The sequence below is a fragment of the Salvia hispanica genome, chromosome 4 (assembly GCF_023119035.1).
Source record: "Salvia hispanica cultivar TCC Black 2014 chromosome 4, UniMelb_Shisp_WGS_1.0, whole genome shotgun sequence".
Lineage (NCBI taxonomy): Eukaryota > Viridiplantae > Streptophyta > Magnoliopsida > Lamiales > Lamiaceae > Salvia > Salvia hispanica.
In genome coordinates, this window is record NC_062968.1 from 40956128 (window position 1) to 40980482 (window position 24355).

General features: G+C 35.5%; 2 protein-coding genes and 1 pseudogene across 2 annotated transcripts; all 3 read left to right on the forward strand.

Annotated features, from left to right (window-relative positions):
* The first annotated feature begins 6845 nt into the window (after positions 1-6845).
* Positions 6846-8647, forward strand: LOC125218851. The gene is made up of 2 exons (XM_048120630.1): positions 6846-7134; positions 8305-8647. The coding sequence occupies exons 1-2, from the start codon at positions 6907-6909 to the stop codon at positions 8446-8448; spliced, it is 372 nt and encodes a 123-aa protein (XP_047976587.1). The 5' UTR covers positions 6846-6906; the 3' UTR covers positions 8449-8647.
* A 6361-nt stretch (positions 8648-15008) lies between these two features.
* Positions 15009-15731, forward strand: LOC125221078. Its single transcript, XM_048123208.1, has one exon. It carries the CDS (start codon positions 15009-15011, stop codon positions 15729-15731), a length of 723 nt encoding a protein of 240 aa, XP_047979165.1.
* Positions 15732-17777: 2046 nt separating this feature from the next.
* On the forward strand, positions 17778-24355 carry LOC125223880 (annotated as a pseudogene).

The following is a 24355-nucleotide window of genomic DNA, read 5'->3' on the forward strand; positions in this document are numbered from 1 at the left end:
ATTATGGTCATTTCATTTATAAAAAATTTTCTCCAACTTATAACCTATATGCATCAATTTATTTACAACTTATACCACTATAACTAACCATTACAATTCACTAAACAATAATAATAGCATACTAAATTACTAATATAAATCCTACTGGCTATCTATACCCTTAATTCTCCTTCTCTCTTTTACTTACCAATTGTGTATTAATTCTCGTGTCATTTCAATTTTCATATACACTTATTTTTATGGGACCGAGGGCGTACATAGTTTAATTTAATTTTAGGTTTATTATCACAATGTTAACTTGCTATACTATTATTTTTCAATTTACTAAATATGTTATTATTCATGATTATTGTTAATATGACTCACTATAAAAATTTGCGTAATTACTTAAAAAGATGTTGAATTGATATTATATTTTTTTAGCATAAAAATCATAATATTTTAATAAGGTTATTGGCTGAATATTAGAAATATTATTTTAACGTAAACAACATTAATATAAGAGTCGAGCATCATTTTAGCGATATCAGCGTTATTGCATTTAGTTTGTGACTTGAAGAGATTTTATTTTATTTTTATTGCCTTTTTTGGAATTTGAGAGGGTATGGTGATGCACATGCACATAATACGATTAGAGGTGGTAATTTGGAAAGGGAATTAGACGTAATTTTGTTAAGGTGTATCAGTTTTATTTTGGTTGAATCCCCTATGTTATATAAAGCGATGAGATGTAGGGAAAACTGATACAGAGTTATTGATTGAAAAAAAAACAACAAATTGGTGGAAAATGGTTTCATCTGCGCGTAGGTTTGGAATGAAGAAGAAGTAGCGATTGGAAGAGCTGCTTCAACAAGTGTGCAAATCAAAGAGGATTTCTTTTATGTTTGGGCTTATCTATATAACTGATAGATTCCAAGTCTAATCTTTTGGGCCTAACAATCTTTTTTTCGTTTTTTTCTATAGCCCAATTCTTTTATTGAGAAAGCCATTTTGAGCCCAATTGATTAAAGCAATTTATATTCGAAGAATAATTGAGGAGCCCAATACATGAAATAAACAAGGTGAGCTTTATTACTTAAACTCTTTTATTTTTAAGGATATAAATTTGGTGATATAAGGATGATTTAAATGTTATGTCATGCTGTATTTTTCTGTTTTGAATTGCATATCTGATTGTCTACTAGGATAATATTGATAGACTAAAGGTGCCTAGTCCGGAGCAAAGCACAAGAAGTGCTCGACAAGAGATGAGGAAGAAATAAACTTCCGCACACAGAGAATGTAAATGATAACACACCAATATGCAAAATAGGAACCCTCGGCTTTATTGAGAATATTGAAAGAGAACAAAGATAAATCCTCACAAGGAGGCCCTCGATCCTAGATCGCCTAATACCAAATTCCCCAAGATGATCTTTACCATTGTGGAGATTCAATATTTATAGACTTACAAATGAGAAAATATAGCAACAAACTTAATTCAAATTTCAAATAATAAATCTGCTAACAAACTATCTACTAGCCGAGAGATATACGCTACTCCTTGATCGCACCTACTCCATCGCTGTTTCCTCCAAGTTAGTTGGCCACAACACCCAGCGGTTTCCACGTTTGTAGACCGCCATTCCGTATCAAATATCTACTAGAATTTGATGGTTAACGGATTCGGGTCTAACTAGGGTTTGATCTCCTAGTTGGGCTAGTTTACACTAATGGGGATCGTGAGCTATCTTTTGGGTCATGCCGGTCCAGTGATCGAGTTTGTGGCCACATTCTCGTCTCACATGATGGTTTAGATATGTTATGATCGATGATGATGATGATGATGATAGTTGGTTGTGCAACCAAGTTATACGCTGGAGGTGATTTTAGTGTTCAAAAACACTAAAATCTTTATTTCTTTTGTCTTAGCAAAACTCATGTTATTTGAAGTTTGTTTGTTGATCGAAGTTATTTCTTTTGTTTTGAACAATTTGTGCTTGGATCTAGCGATAATGAATCAAAGTTGATTTCCTTTTTGCATCTCGGTTATGAATACTTTCATTCTACCTAGATTAGTTAGATCTAGTAGTTTAGCATCGATTTCATAATTTACCTGCATGGATTTCCTTGATTAGATTAAATCTGGTTTCTTTAAGCAACATTTTAAGCGTTTCGATCGGTTGAACTCAAGGAAAATGCATGAAATCCGTGGTTGTTTAGTTTTCGTCACCTTGCATGTTGGTCAGTTTGCATGATATAAGATTAGCCTATTTAATCACTTCGGTTTAGGATTTAATTTCAGATCTAATTTGTTAACAAGAATCGATTCAAGTTGTTGTTCATGAAGTTTTCATTTCTCTGCATTTCACATACTTGTTGAGGAAGATAACATCTCCATCTGATTTGGACCACTTTGTGCTTTTTAGCCACCTTTTACCTTTTGTCCTTTCACTTTTTCTGTGGATCTGGTAGGCCGTCGGCCAGTTCGGTCTGATATTCGCTTTTGTTCGTGTTTGTCCATTTATAGTCTTGTACCTTCCACATGCTCTCAAGCAGTCCGGTTCCTATATTCATGACTCAACTTTATTTTACCCAAATAATACCCGCAAGTGTATGAGGTTATTGTAGCAAATAACAAGCAAGAGTATATCGTATCCCACAGAGACAATTAAGTGTAAACCTAAGTACCACGAATAAATTTCAACTACTATCCAGACGATCAAGAATTTTAGGTTTTGAACTAACAACTACGAAAAGCATATAAATTCAGAGATTATAATAAACACTTAAACAAGAGAACAAAGAAGCAAGTTGTAGAAAATGATAGAGAAATATGCAGAATTCAAGGATCCGATGCACAACTCATAGCCTAACCCAATTGAAACCGATTTACCATTTAAAGTCTCCAGAATTGTTGAATCAATCACAAATATAGATTAAACCCCCTCCCGAGGTGAGAAATCCGTAGATTAGGTGTAATAATTGAAGTCCCCTTCTAATTCTTAGACCTAACTCCTAACAGTTCGATTAGATTAAAGATCCCACCCTAAACCTTCAAAACCTCAACTCTCCCGAGTTTTATTGAATTAAGGTGTGAATTATTCTTCTTTCAAGGTTAAATATTTCATTTCCCGATTACTCTAAGAAACCCTACACTCCCAATTGGTGATCAAACAATTGTTAGGAAAAAGCACAAGAATAATTCAAACAATTGCAAGAGCAAGATAAAAACGAAGTCAATTGGATTAAAACTATGAATCAATGCATCTTCACCAAGAATTCTACATGAAAAGTTTAGCTACCCATGTTCATGGTAGAAAATAAATAGAAACTAAGAAACACAATGGAAATCATGATGCGAATTGCAATTGGCGGAGGAATTGAAGCTTGAATCTTCAATCTTCTTCCAAGAGTTCTTCACAAAGAGAGAGAGTGGGTGTTTTGTGGCTTGTAGCGAATGATGTGAACCCTAGGCGTTTTTCCTTTTAATCCCCCATCAAAAATCGCATTTTTGGCATAAAAATATGCCAAAACAACGTACTCGGTCGGGTGGTATTATAAAGGGTAAAAGTCACCCGGCCAGGTGATATTTTCGACTAGTTTCTGACCTCTTTGGCGCAGAATCGTCGTACCCGGCCGAGTGAATTTAAATGGTAATAATTCACCCGGTCGTGTGAGATTTTCTGGACAGCGCAGTGTTCGTAAAACGGCCATAACCTTTTCTATCGGACTCCGATTGAGGCGTTTAAGGTACCCACGCGAAGCTCTTTCGAAGTCGAAGAGAATGATATGCATTAGAGACTAATTGGACTTCAAAATCATCAGTAAAATTGTCTCAAACCAAGACTGCTGCATATCAACATATTTTGTACCTTTTTTCTACACATTCTTAACAAAATGGTCAACATACCAACATAATAGAGAAGTAGATATAAACACGCCTAATAATAGACGAAATATGCTCAAATTCATACAAAACTTCCATCTAAAACTATGTAAAATCCAAGTATGTCCATTCACGAACACAACCAAATTCCGTTATGATAGCATCTCACTAGTCAGGATAGAGTAGGTCCTCTTTCAATTTTGTGTCTAGATAAAACTCAACCCAAAGCGTGATAGTAAACCAACCTTCCAATGTGTCATCTCAATCGTATTACGCACACATCCATCTCTGTGGGATTCTACCATTTGCTCCATTATACCAGCTAGTAGAAGTGAGTTGAGGTTTTGATAATAGGTTTTTAGTTTTCTTGCCAACGACACGACTAGATCTGGGTTTCCTTCTTACTAGTTGAATACACAACCCTACTCTAAACCTGCTCTTTCAAGCTTCCTTGTAGGTAAATGGTTCTTCAATAGATGGTTCGTCTTCCACCTCACTGACAACCTATAGTGTATATGCCATCATGTCTTCAAAACCGTACTTCAATGGAGGCTTCACACCTGTCCTCCCAGCTCTATCAAGAGCAATGTTTCTTTGACAAGCTTCTGGATTAATATCAGAACTAGTAGTTTCATCAGTGTTGTGTTGATTTTCTCTACCTTGAAGTTGTGATTCACTCTCATCGTTTGCAGCTCCACCTGTTTATCAACACTACCAGAATCCTCTGCCCCGATAGACTTCACAATAGAGTTAAGCATAGAAGTCTCATCAAACACCACATTCCAACTATGAATGACTTTATTCTCTGAAGGTGAACAGATTTTATACCCCTTAACTCCTTCTCCATAACTAACAAATACTCCCTTCTTAGCTCTTGGTTCTTCACTCACATGATAGTAAACAGTACTCCCAAAAACTCTTAGCAAAGAGTAACCATACCTCATAAGGTGTCTTGCAGTCAATGCCAGTGTAGGTCAACGGTTGATCTGGCAAGCCGTGTTTACTGCTTCCGCTTAAAACGTCCTAGTCAAACCAGCCTGGAAAAGCATGCATCTCGCTCTTTCCCGCTGTGTCTGATTCATGCATTCGACCACACCATTCTGCTGCGGTGTATGCATAATAGTGTGGTGGCAAACAGTCCCCTCGTTCTTGCAAACTTCATTGAACTCAGACGAACAGAATTCCAGACAATTATCAGTTAATAGTTGCTTGATCTTCTTCCCTGTCTGATTTTCTACCAAGGTCTTCCATTGTTGCAACTTCTTGAATGCTTTACCTCTATGCTTCATCATGATCACCCAAGTCATCCTCGAGTAGTCATCAGTCATCAACACAAAATACTTGTGACATCCAATAGATTCAATACGTTATGGACCCAACAATCCATATGAATGTAGTCGAGTGTCCCCTTGGTCCGATGAACACCCTTCTTTGGGAACTTGCTGCGAAGAAGCTTCCCTGAAACACAATGTTCGCAGAAATCCAGATTCTTCACTTTATGCCCAGAGAGAAAATTACGCTTTGACAAAATTTGCACCCCTCGTTCTCCCATATGACCAAGCCTATGCCCATAACTTTGTCATATTCTCGGCCTGAATCTCGGATGATGCAATATCAGCAGAGCCTGTCATGATGGAACCTCTCAGACTGCACAAGGTACCACATTTCAAGGCCGTCAAAACCACATTCGAACCTCTCATAATATTAGGGGTGGCAAATCGTGCGTGTTGTGTCGTTATCATGTCGACATGATAATGACACGACACGATAACAACAAACACGAACACGACCCGTTAAGAAAACCCAAACACGAACACGAACACGACTCGTTACCCTCAGACACGAACGCGACACGAACCCATTAACGACACGAACCACTTCGGGTCAACACGACACGATAACAACACATATATGACACGACACAATAACGATACTATAATTTAGAGACGGAGAGAGACAAGAGCGGTTGGAGCGCTGCTAAACCCTAAACTGGAAAGTGATTTAGAATGAAAAATGAAAAATCTATTTTCACGCTAATACTAAGTGCTCCATTAGACTAAACCTAATTTAAATTTTAAAATAAAAATAATAATAATATTATTATATATTAATATTATTTATTTCTTAACGTGTAACACGAACACGACACGAAATTTTCGTGTCGTTATCGTGTCGACACGATAAGGACACGAACCCAATAAGCTTTGACACATACCCATTAATTTCGTGTGGGTTCGTGTCGTGTTATCGTGTCATGCCAAAAATTGCCAACCCTACATAATATGCATTACTCTACCTCCACCTCTGAACTCATAAGTGGTGAAATACTCCATGTGCGGACATAGATAATATGATGCTCCTGAGTCAAGAATCCAAACATCATTACAGTGTGGTTGTTCATTTGCAACCAGCGCCAGGCTTTCTTCAGAATGTGTGTCATCAGTTTCTGCTACTGTTGTAGAACCGTTAGCATCCTCTTTCTTGCCCTGTTTCTTCTTCTTCTTCTTCTTCGGACAAGCATACTTCCAATGCCCTGGTTCTTTACAATATATGCAGATGCCGTCGGGCTGAGAATCTTTTGAGTTTGACTTCTTCTTTCTAGATTTCTTCTGTTCCATAGCAGATAATCCCAGTGCCTGATTTTCTGTGGCTGGACTAGTTGCTTGTTGCCGATCTTCTCTAATGTGGAGAGCAGATCGAACATCTTCCAGATTTCTCGACAACAGCTTCGAGAGTTTCAAGATTTTCAATCTTTGGAAATATTTTTTCTTAAAGCACACACTCCAAATTTGTTCTTCAATCTATTAATATAGCCACAATTTTTTTAATGATGAGAAATAGCAAATCGATAGTGTAGTTCATGATATTATTTGTCAATTTTGTCAATTTCAAAGTTCACATGAAAAATCTAACTTTTTAAATGTTAGTGTCAATATCCTTTTAATAAAATATCGGATATTATTTTAACACTAGTAGATACTCCTAGAAGAAATAATCGAAGCTATATCGATAATCGAAGCTATCTGGAGAATCTGAAGATGTTAAGCAACTCAATCTCTTATCCCACTCCCATCCGTCTCATCCCCACCACCCGACAACACCCCCAATTATCCGGATTTGGGCGCCGGAGAGTAGTACTAACACGCGCCGGGCCGAGCACCACCAGCTACATATTTGCCTTCGTTTTCCCATTATCTCTTCTGGCAGTTACAGCCATCACCTCTATCAGAATTGCCGACAAGCTCGACCAGAAGTTTCTCGAAGAGGTAGTAAATCACCTAATTTTGGATAATTGCTTGATGACGTGCTTCTTCTTCTATTGCCCAATGTTTTTCAAGGGATTGCTCTTTTTTGATGTCTTTGTCTCTGTGTGTAAAATTAGAGCTAAATTAGTTTGTTGATTTTTGGATTTCTGGTCCATTGTGCTATACAAGAATCTAACCCTAAATGAATTTCAATTGGGGATAAATTAATTGAAGGAGAAAACGGTATCTGAGATGAATAGAAGTTAATGTAATCCTGCCATATTGATGTAGAAGAAGCTAATTAGCTAAGTCAAACCAGCTACTTTTTCTGAGGAGCACCAAAACCTGTCTCAACACCCTAATACTCCCTTTGTCCCCTAAAAATAGGAACTTTTGAAACGGCTCTGGAGTAAGATAGATAGATAGAAAGAAAAGTGTGTTGGTGGAAAATGAAATTTCCTTAAATAGAAAGTTTCTATTTTTAGGGGACGGACCAAAAAGGAAAGCGTTTTTATAGGGGACGGAGGGAGTACAAAGTAATTTCACCTCGGAATCTCGGAAAAAACTCCTAACCGCATCTAAGGCTGCTTGCTTCCCCTAAGTAGTGGTCAAGAAAAGACTTTGTTGGGTACCCATTTTCTGAGGTGTAAAAGGAAGGGTAAACCATGTCACTCATCTGTGGTCGTACATCTCCTCGGTAGTCGACACTGCCCCTACCATGTTACATCTTTAGCTATGTGTTCTTACTCCCCTTGCTTGTAAAGGCCTCTAAATGAGTGAACCATGTTTGTTATAATTGTCTCTGGATTACTGTCTGTGGATGCTGAATGTTGTTTTTCCATGTCTTTTGGCTGTAAAATTGGAAATAAAACAGTTCGAAGATTAGGGGCCTTTGGATTCTCTGGTTCATTGCTGCACAAGATTCTGGTGCATCTGGAATTCTGAATGCACGATACATTCGCTCTAATTAACTTTTAATTGGGGCTTAATAAACTATAATTGAGGATTAATACATTATACATTTCATATCCATATTGGTAGAAATTCTTTTATGAATGCACGATACATTCGCTCTAATTAACTTTTAATTGGGGCTTAATAAACTATAATTGAGGATTAATACATTATACATTTCATATCCATATTGGTAGAAATTCTTTTATGAAAACTTGTGTCGTTGTGATGATCCAGCTTGCAGTAAACCAAGCTATACTGGAAGCAGAAGATGGTGAAGAGAAGGAAGATGATGTCCATGTCTCTTCCGAAGAGGAAGAAGTGAAGCCAGTTCGCAGGCGCAATCGCCCCACACGACAAATAGAGCAGTCATCCGTATAATAGGCCTTGGGAGCAGGCACAAGAGATGTGAACCCTTTATTGTTGCTAGCCTTGTTCTTGTAATTGCTCTTATTTGTTTGTATGTTACACTAGATAATTCACAGATCTCCATGTAAGTTATGCAGCTATTATACAGAGAGAAGCAAATTTGGAACTTAGTGACGTGCAAAATATATTCAATAAGAGAACACTTAGCCTAGTGGGAGAGTGGTTAGTGCTCGAAGCCAATGTTTCAGGTTTGAGTTCATTATGATGTGGCCTTGTTGATTTATCAATAAAAAAAAGTACATCAGTTTTGGTGTTTGTATCAATTAGGATGAGAAAAATAACCCCTGTCTTGATTGGCACTAGGTATATTATGGATTGTCTAGTTTTGTGAGTTGGGATGGCTTTTCCCCAAACTAATAATATAACATAAATTAGTTTGAAAATTTGGGTGTTGTATTAAGATCCTTTTTGTTTCTGCAGATCATAATTCTTGTGATGCTAAGATATGTGAGAATAGGGGAAGACTGATCCATGCCTAATAATAGAAAAATCAATGTATTCCCATTTAAATGAATAAACACTTGTACTTCCATGATGTTTATGCCTTATGAGTTTTGATCATCTATCTATCTATCGTAGGAGCAACTTTATAATGAAAATGTTTCTCATAAATAGAATTATACGCCCTCCAAAAAAAAATTTCATCTGTGGACGGCATAGGTTTTAATGAGATATTGATAGAGTGAGAGAGGAGAAAAAGTGGGAAAAATATGACATTATTTTAAGAAATGAGACTATTTTTCATGGACATTCTAAAATGACAATATAAGACTATTTTTTGTGGACGAAGAGAGTATGTGAATGGAAGTCACTAAGCCTTTTTGTCTTATAAATATCTATAACATCAATCTTTTAAATGTCAAAGTACATAATATGGGTTGAAATCAACTACTCCAATGTGTATCTCATGGGTTTTGTTGCCTTGAACTTGTTCTGGTTTTTGCGGGACTGATTTACTTGGAGGAGTGCATGCTTGGTGAGAGGGATGAGATCGGGTTGATTCTGTTGTTTGAATCGCTGCTTGGCTTTGTGGGCTTGCTGTGCTAAATGCATGCAGATTCTGTAGTATGGATTGGATTAGCTGGGCATTTTATTTATTAAACTATTTTTTATTTTAAAAATTTAGCCATAAACTTAATTAATGTTTATTTGCTAATTAGTCTCCGGTCAGTGTTTTAATCCAATCAAAAGTTAATTAATTAGCTTTGATCGTCAATTTAGTGATGCCATAAAAAGACCATTTTAAAGCTATTTTTATTTATTCGGGATTCAAAGATCCAAATAATAATACTTTGTACCAATATCATAAAATTACCACAGTTTAAGACAAAAAATGAACTTTAGAATGGAACAATAAAATTTATATCCTCCACAATTAAACTAATTTTTCGTAGAAAGACTGTTTATTTTGGACGGGTGTCTTTGCTCTCGACATTTCCATCATCTCCAACTATTTATAACAAACTCAAACTCAAAAATGGGTCAACACCAAAAAAGCAATTTTATTCCAATCATGTACTACAAACTCAAACCCAAAAAGTATTCCATATTTACCTATTTTTTATACTTTTTCAATTATATCTGTATACTTATTTAAATTACATATTAATCCCACAATGTTTATCAATATCGCAATTACATATTACATATCACGATAAACATAAAAAATAGCTAAAATTCAAGATTCAAAATTTGTGTATGGTTAAAAATGATCAACTAGCGCTTCCGAAGCTGCAAATTAGTACTTTTATTTCTTATTACGTGATACCGGGTCAATTACTCTATTAAAATAATTAATGGTCCAAATTAAATAAGGGCTTCTACTTCTTCAACTTTATATCTTCTTCAACTATCATATTTGCATACACAAATTTTGAGAGTTCAATAGACATCATTTTTGGTGTTTATTCCAAATTTATTAAAAAGAGTACATGTCAAAATTTGTTTTAAACAAATCGCCACGGAGTTGGTCCAAAACATTCATTTTTTGAAAATTGACTCCATAACAAACAAAATCGTCGTCGATCCGGTCCTTTTTCTGAGGGTTTGTCAATTTCTGACTGTCAACCTTGAATTAGCGGTCTTTTTACTGGAATAGCCGATTTTGATTATTGTACCTAATCTTATAATTTTTTTTAATTTATGAAATATTAGAAAATGCAAGATAAAAAACCAGAAATTAGTAAGTTTCATTCTATTCCTAAGTCTTCGTCTTTGTTTCTCGTCTCTTTCTTTTCTTTCTTCCTCACATCCGAGAACAAGAACCCTAATTTCTCCTTATTTGCAACAACCACAAAACTTGTTGGAACCGTTGGATATGGAGCGGTCAAGGTGCAACAGGAGTTCCGACGACGGCGGCGGCGGCGCCCGAGACCTCCACTTTAGTTACATTTTCTGCAATTGCAAGAAGGTGGCATCGCTCCGTATTGTCACCAGCCAAACAAAACCGATAAAGGGGAAGCTTTACTTTGTATTTGAGAGAGGGGAATGTTGTTTCTTCAAGTGGTCCTTCGATGAAGACGAAGCTTTACAAAGGGGAGCCCATCGATGAAGACCAAGCCGTTACTTTGTCAACCTTAGTGGCCGGTTTCGATTTTGATTGTTTAGCCTTAAATTTATCATAAATTAAGCAAAATATTGAGAAATTAGTGAATGTTGTGTCGTATTGTCTATGCTTTGTTGTTGTTGTAACAACTGTTTGTGTATTCAAGTAATTTGATGGATTTGAATGAAAACCCTAATTTTGTATTTTGAATCTAGCCCCTGAATCCGAAAAAAAAAGAAAAAAAAACTTTGCATGATGTATGTTGAAATGTATATGTAGATTTTGAATCTACTACATTGCATTCTAGGACTTCATCGAAGATGAAAAAGAAAACATACAATAGAATAAACGTCAAATTAGTCCATCATATTCATAAACAATATCAAATAGGTCTTAATAAATTTTCAGTTCAAGGCCAGTGCCGTGAATGATTTCAAAAAAAAAAACTCTCTCCGTCCCTGAAGAGCTATTTCTTTTTTCGTTCGTCCCCAAAGAGTATGAACATTCCAATTTTGGAAACTTTCTTCTCTCTAATGAGGTGGGACCCATTCTCCACTAACAATACTTAAAAAACTTTCTCTATCTATCTCTCTCTTACTTTACCAATAATGCATTAAAACTCGTGCCGAACCCAAAGTTCATACTCTTTGGACGAAGGGAGTATTTATTTTGCATTTTCTAATATTTCAGAAATTATTTTTTTTATAATATTAACGACATTAATCAAAATCGACTTATCTGGTCAAAAAATCGTTAATTCAAGGTTGACCGTCAAAATTTGACGGAATTGTTGGAAAAGGGCTGGATCGACAATGATTTTGTTTGTTATGGAGCCGATTTTCAAAAAGTAAATGTATTGGACCAATTTTATATTTTGGTCATATGCTTAGGACCAATTTTGACATTTATTCTCATTATAGCAATATATCACCAATATGGAAATTACATTCACCATAAATCTCTTTTTAGTTACTCATCTTGATTTTGTACTAATGTACTCCCTCCGTTCCATGTTAATAGAGTCATTTTTTTATATTGGGAAGTTTCAAGTTAATTGAGTCATTTTTTTTGGGCAAAAAGTAGATCTCCTTTTTACTTTATTCTCTCTTCATCTCTCTTACTTTACTCTCTTTTACTTTTTCCACCATCCATTTAACACACTATTTTTAAACTACGTGGCAAAAATAAATGCCTTCATTAATAAGGAATGGAGGGAGTACTACCTGTGATATCGATTAAGTATAGTACTAAAAATGTTAAGTAACTAGGAACTGTACAAAAATGTTCTTCATAACTTTAGAGCATTTTAGTTTTTAAAAATTGAAAAATGTGTCAAATTATCTAAAATATACCAAGTTTAGGGACTTCTTATGATAAATATTTTTTTCATTGACCACGGTCCGCGAGGAGTAGTGATAAGAAACTTACAAAGTTGGGATATATTTGTCATATTCTATCATTTGCAAAAAATAAGAAACTTACCTATTTTAATTGTACATTAAATGTGACATCCATGATCCGAAGCACATATATTTTTATATATTTTATTGAATATTTATACAATCATTAGACATATTAATTAAGTACATAAAAAGATAGTACTCTGTCCGTCCATGATTAAGAGTCTCATTTCTAAATGGCGTGGGTTTTAAGAAATATTAAAAAAAGTGGGTGGAAGAAAGTTAGTGGAATATGGGTCCCACTTGTATATATTAATTTTAAATGATATATGAGTGGAATGAGTTAGTGAAATATGTGGTCTCTTTACCATTTATGGTAATTATGAATCGGGACTCTTATTTGTGGACTGACCAAAATGGAAAAACAGGACTCTTATTCGTGGACGAAGGAAGTATTTGATAAATTATGGGAATTAATGTATTTAAATATATATAGACTTGATTTGTAATATTATAGATGAGATAATAATATTGATAATACTTAACTTCATATTTGTCAAGAATATAAATATTAGGAATATAGTATACGTATAAGTGTCAAATAAAATACATGTATACACTAGTTATCATTATTTTAATATGCAACAGTTTACTAAAATTAAATATTAGTATGTCGTATGTATTTGAATGACGATATAGGTATATGTTTACACGTGGATAATTACTCAATAGCTAAGCAAGCCTATATGTGAGATTCATTTAAGCTACTATAAATTTTATATATTGCATTATCATTTGTATGTGTATAAAGGGACGATAGTTGAGTTTTTCTTAGGGAATATACTCATTCATCCATTCAAATATTATTTAGACGCTATATAGCATTAGTAACAAATAAACTCAAGAAATATGTCGTCGAGCATTCACTGAGATTTAATCAAGGATTATGAAGTGAATAAATCTCAAGGATTATGAAGTGAAAAGGAAGTTGAGGCGAAAATAAAATCTCATAATTAGATGCGTATAAATCACATTTTTAAATTTACATGTGTTATGTGATTAATTGCTTTATGTTTAAATAAGGTAAATAATTGAATTATATGATGTGATTCTGATATGATAGGTTGTGAATGGTGATAATATGGATATATAATTGGTGTAATAGATATATTTTGCATATGGTATTGGAATTAACTGAATGATTTGATTAAAGAGGATCTGTGATAGTCATGTCTTGGATATGAAATTATAGTGGATATATTGGGACTTTCGGGTCAATCATAGTGGGACCTTTGGGTCAAATCATATTGGGACCTACGGGTCAATTCACAGTGGGACCTACGTGTAAATCATAGTGGGACCTTCGGGTCAAATCATATTGGCATATTGGAAATCCCGGACAGATACCAGGCTTGAATTATCACAGAATAATAAACCGAACAAAGTGGCATGTGCATATGTGTATGACATTATTTTTTATTTTGTTGATTATTTGTTATATATATTGGTTAAAGAATATAATTAATTGTTTGAGATGTGGAATTAAAGGTAAGATTTATATATACTGAGTTGTGGCTCATATAAACCACTAACATTTTTCAGGAATAAGATATCAGTGACGTTTTTTATTGACGTGGGTATAGGAACTCCACATGTTATCAGGGTCGACGGCTGACGCATTTTTGGCAACCTTCTCTTCCTCATCATTTTTGCATATAGATAAATATATAGTATAAAGAGTGGTGAGAGGGTCCCACTACTGTTTATAATGTTTTTAAATATGTACTTGATAAATGTTAGATTTTCAAAATTATAACATATATGTGTTTTTGTATTTGACGTGTGGATTATTAAAATTTTGAATTTATTTATAGTAAGTGCGTAAGTTATAAGGGTTGGGGTGTGATATTAATTTTACATTATAACCCCTCATGTTAATTAAGGGGATGGACTATAATACTTTCAACTAAGTATAAAAAAAATATTGTACTGAAAATTTTTCTAATAAAAATATTTTATATTGGGAAGTTTCAAGTTAATTGAGTCATTTTTTTTTAGCAAAAAATAATTCTCCTTTTTACTTTATTCTTTTTTCATCTTTCTTACTTTATTCTCTCTTACTTTTTCCACCATCCATTTAACACACTATTCTTAAATTATGTGGTAAAAATAAATGTCTCCATTAATAAGGAATGGAGGGAGTACTACCTATGATATTGATTAAGTATATCTTTAGGTACTAAAAATGTTAAGTAACGAGGAACTGTACAAAAATGTTCTTCATAACTTTTGAGCATTTTAATTTAAAAAAATTGAAAAATGTGCCAAATTATCCGAAATATACCAAGTTTAGGGACTTCTTATGATAAATATTTTTTCATTGACCACAGTCCGCGAGGAGTAGTGATAAATTAACAATAATTGTATGTACAAAGTTGGGGTACCTTCACGTCGGGGAGACAATTGGCCGCGAGTGCCTGAAGAAATTTTGTAGGGGAATTGTGGAGGCTTACAACGACACATATTTGCGAAGGCCGACTACTGGCGATTGCCAGGCCCTAACGAAGATGCACGAGACGGTGCATGGCTTCCCTGGAATACTAGGGAGCATAGATTGTATGCATTGGGAGTGGAAGAATAGCCCGACGACGTGGAGAGACCAATTTACTAGTGGATACAAGGGCAACCACCCGACGATGATCCTCGAAGCCATCGCTGACCATCAGCTCTGGATCTGGCATGCTTACTTCAGTGTGGCGGGGTCGAACAATGACATCAACGTCCTGAACTCCTCATATCTCTTCATCGAGCAATGCAATGACAACGGACCGACCATCGAGTTCACTGCAAACGGACGCCAACATATGGGGTACTACTTGGCCGATGGCATATACCCGAGGTGGCCTGTTTTTTTTGAGACGATCACTTGCCCAATCAGTGAGAGGAGAGTTTTATTCGCGCAAAAGCTGGAGGCTGCGCGGAAGGATGTGGAGTGGGCATTTGGTGTGCTCCAAGCGCGGTTTATAGTGAAGGGTCCAGCGCGGTTCTGGTACAAGGATGTCATCGCCGATGTTATGTATGTGTGCATCATCTTGCATAACATGTTAGTCGAACACGAAGGTGGAAGAGTCACCGATTGGGGCGATGATGAAGCTGGATCTAGCTCCAACACGACGACCCCGCCCCATGTTCGAGGATTACTAGCGGGCTACAATGAGGTTCTAGCTAGACAGGCCTCAATGCGCAACCAACAAGACCATGCTCGGCTCATGTCCGACATGGTTGGATAAAAAGTTGCTTAAGTGTGCAGGATTAAGGGATCCAAGTCAGTAGGAGACGGTTAGAACGTCGCAGGTGAAAAGAGCGCAAGAAGGGTGCAATACTGACCAGGATGCATGCCAGAGAAAAGGCTCGAGATGGAGAAAAATGATAACTGGGATGATCAATAACAAGGGCGAGAAAAGTCAATTCGCAAAGGAAGTCTACCCTAAAAGCAAGGGCAAGCCTCCCTATAAAAGAAGCCACTTGGAGAGAAAAGAAAAAAAAGAGGGGAGTTCGAAAATCCAACTACCACACTTAGTTAGAATTCTCTCTAGAAGATCAGTTCCTTCAGCATTGTCCAGTTCTTCTCATTCCTCGCCACAGCTATGGTTACCTGAAGTCCAGAAGTCCACTGGAGAGTCATCATCCTATCATTCCAGCCAGTTCGTCGTCGTAGTATAGCAGTTTCATTGCCGGAGTGGCATAAACAATCTTTAATCGTTTTCCTAGTCTAAAGTTTACTTGCTTTCTTCGTTTGATCTGTTGCAAACATTATTCCTTGTTGCCTTTTGAAGTATTTCGTGAAGATCCGAACGTTTAAGTTATGAAGTTTCTATTTCGCATGTCTCTTTGGTTTGAGTTTGCTTCATTCTGCCTAGAAAAGCTAGATCTAGTTGTCGCTTTTAATTTCTAATTGTTTACGCATGTTTCCTGTTGAGTAGGCTGAATCTGGGATTGTTGATCGAAGGTTGTAGTTAAGTTTCAGTTTAAATTTTTGTGCATGAGTTTCTTGTTCTGCGTTGTTATTACCATCTTGCATGTTAGTCAGTAGAAGTAATCTGCAGTCTCAGCCGTTCATCTTAAGTTTGAGCATTTTAATTAATGGATCTTGAGTTTGAAGTCATAAATCTAAGTTTAGCCATGGAGTTTGTGTTCATATGATTTCTGTTAATACTTGTTGAAGAAAAAAACATCACAATCTACTTTTACTTTGGACCACTTTTGCTTTTTGGCTACTTTTTGCTTTTGTCTTTTACTTTTCAGTTGTACCTTCCAGACCTGTCAGAAAGTCACCCAGCCACCAGATATATCTTGTTGTCTATATTTCCCAAATTAGTAACTGTCTTCTTTTTACATGTTTCTGAGATACCTTGTCCCCTACTTTCACGAACACAACCACATGTCTGTTACTTTCACGCCTACTAGTCAGTAGAGTACCACCTTTACTTTCCGCCTAGATAAAGTCTCAACCCAAAAGCGTGGTAGCTAACCAAAACCACCCAGGAGTATCACCACAGTTATCCGAACGTGTCCATCCTTGTGGGATTCGACCCTTACCTCCACTATACTAACCAGTAGAAGTGGGTTGAGGAATTTGTTTGATATGTCAGGTTCCGGTTGTCGTGCCAACGACTAAGCTAGTTTGGGATTTCATCCTGATCAGTTGGACGCACTCTCTTAGTTTAACACAACACCCATAAACCCAGGCACTTTCAGGCACCCCATTGTAGATGCTCTAAGGTAAGAGAGAGAAAGAGAAAATGTAGTGAAAGTATAGTTAGTGGATTATGGGGTCCATGTCCTAAACTAGGAAGATTCTAAAGTTTATTTTTAAGAGAAACGACCCAAAATGAAAATAGTTGCTATATTTAAAAAACGGAGGAAGTAGTAAAACTTGTTAATTAAATTAATACTAATAACTAAATTTAATTTAAAAATTGGATATAATAATATATTATAGTATAAAAATATTTTCCTCCTATAATTGTTAATAGGGTCAAATTAGTCATAAAAATATATAATTAATGATGCTATCAATTAAAAATAATATCTTATCCTATTCAAATTTGAAGTATATTTTGTGTATAAAAAATTTTGTCAATTTATTTTTATTGATCCGCAAATACACAAAACAAAATTTTTGAGAGAATACATCAAAGTTTTTTTTATTAGTGAGAAGTAAACATAATACTCCTGGCGCCATTTTTGCATTAAATCAATTAGGTTTTTCAACTGCAAACATTTCCCGAAATCAGAGGCACTATAAATATAATCGTAGGTTTAACAAGCTACTTTCTGGTTACTATCTTTGTTTGAGTCGGAAGATGTGTGCAATGCTAAAATTGATTTGAGAGTTTTGAAGTTAAGGTCTCTTCTTTTCCCTTTGAAATAGAGCTACTAATTTGGTTATAAGGGGAATAGTTACTGGTGCTTTGGATAAATTATGCGTTTTGTGTTTCAATCCATTGGAAGATATTGACCATCTTATGAGCTCTTACAATTTCTATGATGGCATTTGGAGAAACTATTATGGATGGCTTGAGATTCAATTGGCAGGCTCTGAACCACTCAAATCCCCAACTCTACCTTCCTGAAACCCTAGAAGTGGTTCCGGATTGGAGAATGGTGAACAATGTCGCTGTTCAGCGAAGATGGAGAAGTGGCAAGGCAATTCGCAAGAAGATGCACAGTAGTAATGACCAAATCCCTTAGTTCCCACTGATTTTCCTCATTTTCAATTTGTAGGATCATATTTGTTATTATTATTATTGTTGTTGTTGTTTTAGTTAAATTCTTATGTGTAGTTATCTTCGGGAAAATGGAGAAACTGAGACTCCTTTATCAACTACTACTATGCAATTAAGTTGTTATCTGTGTGCAAATGCACTTTCTGAGTGTGGTAGATCTCAGTTCTTGTTAGATAGAATGCTCAATTTTCGTCCAATTTCCTTTCTAGCCTTTGTTATCCTTATTATAGGACACTGATCTGTGGCTGCAGGTTCCAAGACTAATAGAGAGAATTGCTCTTGCTGTTTTGGTTGTATAACATTGTTGTCTCTTGCTCGCTTCGGTACCTAGTCTTGTGTAAGTTTGTACTCATTGTTGTTTATAATAACCGTTTTGTTGAAGTTTCTAGTTTCTTCCCGAAGGAGCCTAAGCTGCTTAGTTCGTTTTACCTTTCTGATTTATTGCATCACCAGTCACACTATGATACAACTAGACGGTCTATCCTTTTCAAGACCCATGGTTCAGTTAGTGCTAGATCAGACTGTCATTTTTGTAAAATATATATGGATGGTCGCCTTGATGAAATTTCTAATTTGTAATAACTTCGAGAAAGAATAGAGCCGACTTGTTGGATGTATAGGGTATCTGTCGTACAGACGTGGTTGAGGGAGTATGATTGAAAATCTTGAATATCAGGCAGCCATCTGTTGACCCGTTGTTCTATCATTAGGCATCGGTGGAAGATTTGAACTTACATTTAAAATTCTATTGAAATTAGTAATTGAGTAGATGGGATTTTTAATTGAGACTTCATAACATAAAGTCGAGAGTTTGTAATTTGTATCATTACCCACAATATAGAAGTTGAAAGCTAGTTTTTACGAGCTCATTTGAAGTAGATGAAAACAGGGCATGGGTATATGTGTGACTACATGAGCTGATTGTTTATGGGTATTAATAGAAATGAACATATGCAGTCAATCAACTCAAAAGTATAAGCGCATTCCATGATGTGCATATGTAGTCATGTGTTTCTCAATATTCATTTGTATCCATTAACATAATGGATCATGGATTTCGTTTTCTAATCTGAAGTGGACATATCTTTATATCTATGAATTTATGTTATATATGCATATGCATTATTGTTAGGCTATTAGTATGTAGCCATGACACTGATACTTGATACAATTCAACATGTATATGAAGATTGCATGGTGGAAGACGAATTCATAGCAGCCTAAATTTTTTTCTTGTTATTATTTACTGCATTTCAGGTAATACTCAAATCACATATATAAAAAGTGTCCAGAAAAAGCACCCACACTTTGCAGACAAGTAAAATTATGTGGAGGTATGTAACTTTTGTTTATGCAGCTCATTTTGTCTTTTGTTTCTTTTATTAGTATCAATGATTGTTCTTCACATTATATATCATTTATCCTTGAACAGTTACAAGATGCATTGTAAATATTTTATAACCTTCTAGCTCTAATAGTGAATGCTTATATATGTGTGCACAATGGTTTCTTTCTTCAAACTTTTCCTCTACTTCTGGGAAATGAGGTGAAAATTGAAAGGTATATTCACTTGTCATTTTATTTTATTTACTCATTTGGTTGATTTTTTCAATCAACAACCGTCTACTATATTGAGTTGATTGATGAAAAATGCAATAACTTTTAGCAAGAAATGGTATGCTTATCTAAGTATCCCGAACAGATGTATCCTAAAAAGTTGTAAATGTGATGCGAATGAAAAAGTGTTTTTTAGTTCAGAAAATTTATCCGATGAAATTTTAGGCAATTATATCTTCAATATGTTATATTGTGGTTCGTAAAATGTGATTTTTCATGGCAAGTAAAATGCATCTTATACAAGCTAAGATCTTGAGGTTTATGCATTTTACATTAAAGCTCCTGCTGTATGTAGAATGCAAATGACTGTTAAGTTAAAGGAAAGTTCTTGATTACATGCTTCACAGTTGGTCATTATCAAACTACTTCACGCATGAAGTACATTCTTCACACTTTCGCAGTATCAATTGTTTACAACAAAGTTGAAAAAACAAGAACAACTATAATGTAAAGTCTATTAACCAGTGCTTGGCTTGCTTTTAAAGATATTCTGACTTTTCAGATTCAAATCAACACACACATAAAGGTATCCACCTAATGAAGTTTCCCTCAACAAATTATCGAGTAACATTTTCACAAGCTTTTCTTCGCATTGTTGAGGCGAAATGTTTGCAAAGGTAAACTGGAAAAAAGAAATGCCTACATATTCCAAAATAGAACACATGGCTAGATATTCAGATTCCACCAGAAAAGCGTGAAGGTTAGGGAATTTATTCACTAATGAAAATCTAGGATTTGATATTTACATATAATTTCCAAGGCAGAACTAGGAATTGTTTTTGTGTGAGTGTCCAGCATTCAGCTCCCTGAAAGGAATTCTTTTAATTTTCGATCTTCATAGAATGTTAAGTGTCTCTTATTATAGTTGGATTCCTCAATCAACGGTATGAAATTCCTTGAAATTCTTGTCATGTTAGGATTAGTGTAATTTCTCATTTCCCTTTGTTGTGTGTAAACTATAGTTAAGAGTATATATATAGGGATGTGTTCATGTTTCTTCATATATATCTCTATTTATTTACATAGACTTTATATGGTAGGTAGATCCTTTTATTTCAGGATTAGACTAGTTTCTACTTTCTCTCTCTATATATGAGTCTCTCTAGTTGTGTAAAATACATAGAACATCGTTTCTCCAATATATGTATTCCTATTGATTGTATGCATTTCTTTCCATTTCACAATGTATGTATTCCTTATTGTCACGATATTGTAATCTATAATATAAAAAAGCACATATACTAAAAATACCTGGCAATAAGTATTAAATTAAGCAAAAGTATCCGTTACGTTGACTACTTGTGAAATCTCCTTAATATAAATGTTAAACTCGTATAATTTGTGTTTTCCTTTCTGGACTTTAAAAACCCTTCTTGGATTGTCATATACTAACATTACTGTGAGGCGCCTATATAAGCGAACCTTTCCCTTTCATCATCCTAAGGTCTTCAAATCGCGTTCTATCAAGTGTTCACTTCTTTAGCTTAAAACCTTTCATTTTCAAAAGATTAAATTCCGAGTGTTCTCATATCAAAGAGATCAGCTTTCATTCTGATTCATCCTTTTGAGGTAATATATGAATATAATTCTTGCCGATTCTTTCTTTCTTTCGACGATTCAATGAATGTTAAGTTCAATTGTATCTGCATACAAGATTTATGTATAATTAATCATATTTATCGGGTATGGAATTGGATGATATTATCTGTTCTTATGGATCAAGTGTTGACTGACATTCATGATTTGAAATGGTTGAATGAAGTTGTGAAGTTGAATTAAATGTGTTTGATGGAATTTCTTTGGTGCGAAGAATCGCTATATGTGAAGCTATATAGAAACCAGAATTTTATTATTGTTGGACATTTCCTTTTTCAGGCAAGTAGAAAGATTCAATGCCAAACATGATGTACATGACTATTTTCATTGCTAGTTTTTCTAGACATGAGTGATTGATATATGATAGAAACAAATATCAGTTTATGTCCCAACTTTTGAGCTATATTTCAATAATGTTCCAACATTTGATAAATCTTTCAGCATTTTCACAATTATCTCCTAAGGTATCACCTGAATTTCCACATGGCACTCTGGATCTGAGATTTTCACATGGCGCTCTGGGTCAGCATTTTCAATAATGTTCTAACACATGTAAATGCACGTGTTAATTCTACGTGCGTCCAATGGTGTGCTATGTGAGATTTCAGGTCCAGGGTAAGGTTGTGGGTTTCAAATATGCAATGACTGCAGACTTGGATGGTTTATTATTTAGAAGTAAAAACATTGATTGGAAAACAAAAAACTTTATTTTTCATATACTTCTTCTTCTAGGATGGTGTTACAGCATCACAACACACCAAACTTGGCTCCTTAGCAGCTAGAACAATTTAGGTTCTTCGAAAAGAATGTGTAATTCTATATCCTTATCCATTGCCTGCCCTTATTCCGTCCTAATACTTGATATGTCATGTGCCACAAGTGATCCAAGAAGACTTGAGATCTTCTCAAGAAGGAGTTTTCCCACAGTTAATTTGGGAAGGGAAGGTGCATTAAGCATAATTATAGCTCGAAATGGCTGAAGAAGTTCCAAGGACAACGAATAATCAAGCTTTGAAGCGGTTGTCTTCAAATCAAGAGGATTGGGATTCAATAGAGCGAAACAAGAGAGGAAAAGGCTCTTTTCTGAAGCCACAAGATTCTAGTTTGTCGATCTGCAAAAATCCTGCATGTGAAGCAACAGAATCCACTGTTCCCGGGTTTTGCAAGAGGTGTTGTTGCTGTATTTGTTGCGATTTGATAACAATATGGACCCAAGCCTTTGGTTGAAATGCACACCTGAGTCTGGTTCTGAAGGTTCCTGTGGCTCTTCCTGTCATGTTGAGTGTGCTCTCCGAACTGGGATGGTCGAGAATGGCTCTTATACTTGTGCTACATGTGGTAAAGTTTCCTCGATAATTGGGTAAGATTTTATGTTTCAATGTTCTTTTACAATAACGTAACTTTCCTCTTTTTTCAGACATAACTAATATGAATCGATATAGAATTCTCACCTCATCTTTGTATTTCATTCCACCATACTAGTCACATCTGGGGCCTTGGTCATAGTGATAGTAGTCTTACTTAGGAGCTATCTTTGGTGGGGAAACCACATAAGTTTTCTCAAGTCTTTTTGTTTCACTCTTGCCCTTTTTTTGTGTGTGCGGCGTGCGTGTGAAATAAGTGCACAGTAAATATTTGTGCATGAAAACTGCAATTATGTGCATGGTCGTCTTCTTAACAGCAGGTCTGGTAAACCGTAAATACATTATTAGTTAGTATTTATTTTTCGTGTTCCAAGAATCATCATTGTGCTTGATAAATACTTACCTTTCTAGGGCTTGACTTTATGATTTGTATTTAGCTTATCTCCATATTTGGAGTTTCGTAATCTTAATGGTCAGATTTCTTTCTTATGCTCAACTTGTTTTGTGACTTCACACTTACCTTATGTCGAGGCTTCTTGATCTGAATGACTGGCAGATTCTGGAAGAAGCAGTTAAAGATAGCTATGGATTCCACCCATGCTGATATCATGTGCTATAGGGTATTCTTGAATTACAGGCTCCTCAAGGGTACATCCAGGTTTTTTGAGCTCCAAAAGTTCATCGAAGATATGAAGGCCGCGTTAGAGAATGAGTTGGGTCCAATCAGTGAAGCAGCGGTCAAGTTTTCGCATGCACACACCGGAAGACTTAACAGTTCTGTGCAAGCTCTATGCAAGCTTGCTATTCAAAAAGCTGAAGAACTTCAGACTTCAAATTCCAGCTCACTTTTAAATCTCAGTGGTATGTACACAACATATCTTTAGCATATCTCCACGTTGAAAACTAAAACATCTTTAATAAGTAATCTCCGTTGATCTAATAGCAGAGAGTTCGGTCTCTGATTCCGTACATCGATACCAGAATAGAGCAGATGTCAAATCAGATTCTGGAGAGAAGCTTGTCCAAAAAAGAGGAAAAGAGCCTCAAAGCGGGGAAAAATGCATGGGAGTCGGAGGTGTTGAGGCCAAGACTCTACAAGTTAGACCGCGACTTCCTGATCTGAACGAGGAGTTTCAAGAGCCCGATGAAAAAACAGGCATAGCACAAGTGGAGAAGAGCGAAGGATTTGATGAGGACTTTGAAAACATTGTGAGGATCATCCGGGGGCTTGAGCAGGGTGGCCATGTCAGTATGGAGTTCAGGTTGAAGTTCCTGACATGGTTTAGCTTGAAGGCGAGGGAGCATGAACGTCGAGTTGTCAGAACGTTCATGAAAACTATGATCGATGACCCAAGTGGTCTTGCTGGGCAGCTAGTTGATACTTTCTCAGCAATCATATTCAACAGCAGACCTTAAAAGTTATTGCCCTTAGGGTCTGCTGTTTGAGAATCCTTGCCTATTTTTTTGTACATTTTATTCTTCTTTGTTTGGTCTTCGCCTGTTATGTACATTTATGCTGTTTGAGTTAAGTTCGCTGTTTTTATTGTT